This window comes from Sabethes cyaneus, chromosome 2, assembly GCF_943734655.1.
Source record: "Sabethes cyaneus chromosome 2, idSabCyanKW18_F2, whole genome shotgun sequence".
In the NCBI taxonomy this organism is placed as follows: domain Eukaryota; kingdom Metazoa; phylum Arthropoda; class Insecta; order Diptera; family Culicidae; genus Sabethes; species Sabethes cyaneus.
Genome location: NC_071354.1, coordinates 111,829,944 through 111,835,011, shown reverse-complemented (window position 1 = coordinate 111,835,011; position 5,068 = coordinate 111,829,944). Strand labels below are relative to the sequence as shown.

The following is a 5,068-nucleotide window of genomic DNA, read 5'->3' as shown; positions in this document are numbered from 1 at the left end:
CCAAGCTATCAAAATAAACCGATCTCGTTTAAAAATTGATCGGTATATTTAGTTGGCCAATTTATCCTTGCTGACTAAACTGATTTTTCGACCGATTTAGTTGTTACCCTACGATAACAGATTAAATTCTCCAATAAATCGGGTGACGAAAACCGATCTCGTTTGATGATTGATCGGTGCACTTAATTGGAAAACTAATCCTTGCAACCTAGACTAACTCTTTGGCCGATTTAATCGATACCCTACGATAACAGATTAAATTCTCCAATAAATCGGGCGACGGGTCGGGTGACGAAAACCGATCCAGTTTGATGATTGATCGGTGCACTTAATTGGCAAACTAATCCTTGCAAACTAAACCGACTCTTTGACCGATTTAATTGATACCCTACGAAAACAGATTAAATTCGCCAATTAGTCGGGTGACGAAATGACCCAACCTACGAAACCCGACGATGTAGGTTGATTGGTAGGTTGATGTCTTAGGCACCCTATTTCGTCGGTAGACGCGTAAAATGCCATCTGTCAAACTTTTTATGGGGTATCCAACGCGTATGCAGGAAAGAGAAAGAAAAACCTTGGAAAAACCGCATTGCATACATTTGGGATGACTTAGCGCCACTCTGTATATAGTCACTCTATCTAGGGACTACGAAGTTGCTGATATTTGTTTGGTTTTTGTGTGAGAAAAAAAGAGAAGGAAGTATTTTTGCTTTCGTTTTCACTCAAGTTCTGACAGTTCGGCAGGGGTGTTCGTGTAAGAGCGAACAGGCTTAAAATATCTTTTACTTTCGTAGTCGCGAATTGGCTCCGTTCCGTCAAAGCACGTAGTAGGTCGTTCAGTCGTTAGATACACGCGCATCGTGTTTTCTATCCATAATAAAACTTTACAAAATGTGCGATAAAAACGAAAAATCTTTGAACTTCCACCAAATGGAAATAGATGAAAGGATTTTGAAGGTAAACCTTAAGGTGTATTTATGGTGTATATTTCATTTCTTCAATTAATAGGGAATTGCAAAGCTTGGTTGGATTCGCCCTACCTTGATTCAGGAAAAGGCTATTCCATTACTATTGGAAGGTAAAGATGTTCTTGTTCGCGCTCGCACCGGATCAGGAAAAACAGCAGCATTTTTAATACCCATCATTCAAAAGATTCTCTTGAGTAAGCAAAGTTCGAATATACAGAAAATAAGTGTTGTTATTTTAGTACCTAGTAAGGATCTCTGCCATCAAACAGTAAAAGTAATGAATGACCTTACAATTAAATGTGATCGATTGATTCGATATGTTGATCTATCCGCTAAGATGGATAAAACGGCCTTGAAGCACATGTTGACTGAACGCCCAGATATTATTGTGTCAACGCCAGCAAAAATAGCCAATGAGCTGAGAGAAGGCAATCTAAATATTAAAGAAAGCTTACACACTTTGATAATAGATGAAGCAGATTTGATGTTTTCATTTGGATTCGAGAATGATTTAAAATCGTTACTCAAATATTTTCCAAGTGTGTACCAGTCGATTTTATCATCTGCCACATTAGAAAAAGATGTAATAAGTTTAAAGAAAATAGTCCTTCACAATCCAATCACCCTAAAACTTGAAGAACCAGATATGGCACCAGCCTCGCAGCTATCTCACTATCACATTCTAGCGGAAGAATTGGATAAAGCAGCTGTTTTGTACACCTTGTTCAAGTTGCAGCTTATTAAAGGAAAGAGCATAATTTTTGTAAATTCGATAGATCGATGCTATAGGTATGTTGTTTACAATTAAAATTTCTTAAATGTCTTGATGATGATTTCGAAAACTTTTTGATGTAGCATAGAATTTTCTTTGGCTACAGTATGATAGCTGACTGATCTTCTCACTGACGTAGACCCCTTTCTTTTGATTGCATGGCAACAACAATATTTTAATGCACAATTACTTTCCAGATTAAAGCTGTTCCTAGAGCAATTTGCCATACGTGCCTGCATTCTAAACTCCGAATTACCGGTCAATGTGAGATGTCATACTGTAAACCAATTCAACCAGGTAAGACAAAAACATAAACCTACTTTTTAAATAAATTTTCGCATCAGAGAAATTTCATAAAAAATAAAGTTGAGAAATAAGTTGAGACAACTTTGACTTTTGCATTGCGACTCTGGCAATCGTCGCAAGTTCGCATTCGCACCTCGACTGAGACAGGCGTTAATTATCAATAAGATTGTAACATTACAATATGTAGTGTGTAGTGTGTACAATAAAAACCTGTGACACGGCCTTTTTGCTGCCATAATTAATTTTTTTTCTCCGGAACATCTATAATTTAGTTGACTATATTTTTAAATATCCATTCATTATTCTATAAAATCCTTATAACAGTAAAATCCACAAGAATGCGTGCAATAATTATATTTTCTTTCCTAGCGTGCGTAAGTATTTGTAATCGTCCTTTAATTTACTTTATCAACACCTTATTTAGTTTTATAATGCTAACATGATTTTTAGAAACACCTACGTAAACACATGATAATTTTTGCTGATTTGAATGAATATACAGGGTGTTAGATTGCTTAATGCAGATATTTCAGGGGGTGAAAGAGGATCACATTTGACGAAAAAAGAATCCTTCTACGTATTGCGGAGTTTCCATCTATTTAGAGTCCTACGCGAAAATTATTAGCGTGGCTATTTTCTGCGTTTACCACACATGTTTGCAATTTAGCAATTTGAACCATCAATTCTTCGCATAGGTTCAGTGTATTTAGTAAGTACAGGATAATTATTATTAAAAAACGAACTTGCGTAGGACTCGTAAAATTGCTGCAAGGTACAATATATGGTCGAATCTCAATCGTTAGAGAGTTATTAAACATTTTTAGTTTTCGGTTCTGTTGTGTATGTATAACCTATCTATCTCACTGTCCGTCAGTGATATGAAAATGGTAACTACAGTGATGGTTAGTCTATGCAATTATCTTATAGCGAATTCATAAATTAACCTGGCTCAGGTCGATTAGAACCGAGATTGCATCTCGGTTAAACTGACAGCATTCAGTATGAAGCGCAGGTTAAAACTCTCTAGCATTACGGTTTAAGGGTCGATCTGTCAAACTACCCGTATTGTTAATAAATTTCGGGTTCGATTTGGCACGAACCCAGTTAAATTTATGAATTCGCTATTAGTTTCGGGTAATAGACGGCGTTAGCTCTATTTACTATCCAAAGACCCATGAAAAATCACTGAGTACTTGCAGCGCATTCCGGAATTATTTTCTAGTCAGCACAACCCGCCAGAAGGTAATACACTCAAGTCGCGAAGGATATGTCCGCGAAGAATAGGGGGATTGATCAATCCGTATAAAACTTTGAGACATTGAATGTGGGGTCGGAATGAGCAATTATACCAAATTTGGTTGAAATCGGAGATGGTCGATTACAACGGATATGATCACTTGAGAGCCTTGAGAGGGATTCACCTCTAAATAACCTTGAACATTAAATTTCGTAAAAAACCCAAGATAGTATATTTTAAGACCTTCTTTAAAATATTTGCTTAGATCAATACTAACATCCTGTGAACAGAAATCTGAGGTGCATGTAAGTTAAATAATAAGTACTTTCGGTCATAGCGTGGGAGGCTGTGTTCATCAGCATGCATGTACTAGTAATTTACAGTGACAAACTGAATAGAAATAAGTCATACGTCTAAGTATCTAGTGACTCCAACACTAAACTCGACACAACCGATTCAACGACCTCTTTTTAGAGATTATAAAAATCTCAGATGTTAGTAAGTTACCGCCTAGTTGCACTAAAACTTAGTAAAAACTACAGCAAGTTCTAATGTTTAAAAAATGATGTTTTTGCTTTAATTAATTTTTACTCAATCTATATATTTTCTTCTGCTCATAGGGTTTGTACGACATCATAATTGCATCCGATGAGATCCACATTTTAGACCCAAAAGTAAAGTTAAGAAGACAACAGAAAAGAACTATGATGAAACAAATACCAAAGCAGATTGATGCAGAAGCTGGAGTTTCTCGAGGAATCGATTTTCAATTCGTATCCAACGTGATCAATTTTGATTTTCCGGAAAATGTCAATGCGTATATACATCGTGCTGGAAGAACCGCTAGAGGAAACAGTGTTGGAAATGTACTTTCTTTTGTTAATGCGGAAGAGAAACCATATCTGTATAAAGTGCATGAATATTTAAAAACTGGTTTAGCTACAGAAGAAGATATTATGAAGTATTTATCTTGTTTTACACAAAAGTGCTTTTAATGATTACCTCGCCAAATTTCAGAAATTATTCCTTCAAGATGGAAGAAGTTGAGCCATTTCGGTACCGTGCAAGAGATGCTTGGAGATCTGTAACTAAGTTCTCGATTCGAGAAACTCGCATCAAAGAAATTAAGACCGAGTTGATGAATTCAGAAAAATTGAAGGTATAAATAGTAATTTTAATTTTTCTTGCAACCTTACCTAGTAGTAAAATTTCAGAGTTTTTTTGATGAAAATCCGCGTGACCTACAAGCATTAAGGCATGATCGAACTCTTCATACAATCAAAATCCAGGAACATCTTAGCAGTGTCCCAGAGTACATACTCCCGAATTCACTAAGGCATATAACAGGAATTTCTACTGGTGTCAGCAAGAAAAGCCATAGCTCTAGTAAAAAAAGAAGTAATGAGGTGATAAAGAATCCCCTTATGGTTGCTGGGATAGACTATGCAAAAAAAAGACGTGCATAACGAATAAAACGCCGTATTTCTGACCGACTATTGACGCGTTTATTTCATTTCAAACAAACCTACTAGTAATTCCTAAGAGCTTAGAATAATCAGCCCCTTTCGACCGTGTTTTTTCTTTTAAAATGGTCCTTAATATAGTGGGTATCGGTACATGTATCCTTGTTCCTAGTGGACTGCCATTATCATCGATTAAAACAATGTTATTACTATCAAATTTAGGAATTTTTGGTTGTTGCCTTTGCTTGCACCCGACTAGGATCGCTTTTTTCTTTTGACCTTTAATTGCAACCAAAACTTTATCACCAAGTTTCGCCAC

At 36.1% G+C, this 5,068-nt stretch overlaps 1 protein-coding gene across 2 annotated transcripts; it reads left to right on the top strand.

Annotated features, from left to right (window-relative positions):
• Positions 1 to 831: 831 nt before the first annotated feature.
• On the top strand, positions 832 to 4,775 carry LOC128734135 (probable ATP-dependent RNA helicase DDX56). 2 transcript variants are annotated; one of them, XM_053828167.1, is made up of 6 exons: positions 832 to 960; positions 1,012 to 1,760; positions 1,941 to 2,040; positions 3,907 to 4,247; positions 4,304 to 4,445; positions 4,501 to 4,775. In XM_053828167.1, exons 1-6 carry the CDS (start codon positions 895 to 897, stop codon positions 4,750 to 4,752), a joined length of 1,650 nt encoding a protein of 549 aa, XP_053684142.1. In that variant the 5' UTR covers positions 832 to 894; the 3' UTR covers positions 4,753 to 4,775. The 2 variants fall into 2 exon arrangements, with proteins under 2 accessions (XP_053684142.1, XP_053684144.1); XM_053828169.1 differs by having other exon boundaries at positions 4,490 to 4,576.
• Positions 4,776 to 5,068: the final 293 nt, after the last annotated feature.

Bases quoted from the DNA above. Each gene is read 5' to 3' on its own strand.
- LOC128734135 (XM_053828167.1), top strand. From the start codon at position 895: ATGTGCGATAAAAACGAAAAATCTTTGAACTTCCACCAAATGGAAATA. The intron at 1,761-1,940 runs GTATGTTGTTTA...ATTACTTTCCAG, and splicing joins TCGATAGATCGATGCTATAG to ATTAAAGCTGTTCCTAGAGC. The intron at 2,041-3,906 runs GTAAGACAAAAA...TTCTGCTCATAG, and splicing joins CTGTAAACCAATTCAACCAG to GGTTTGTACGACATCATAAT.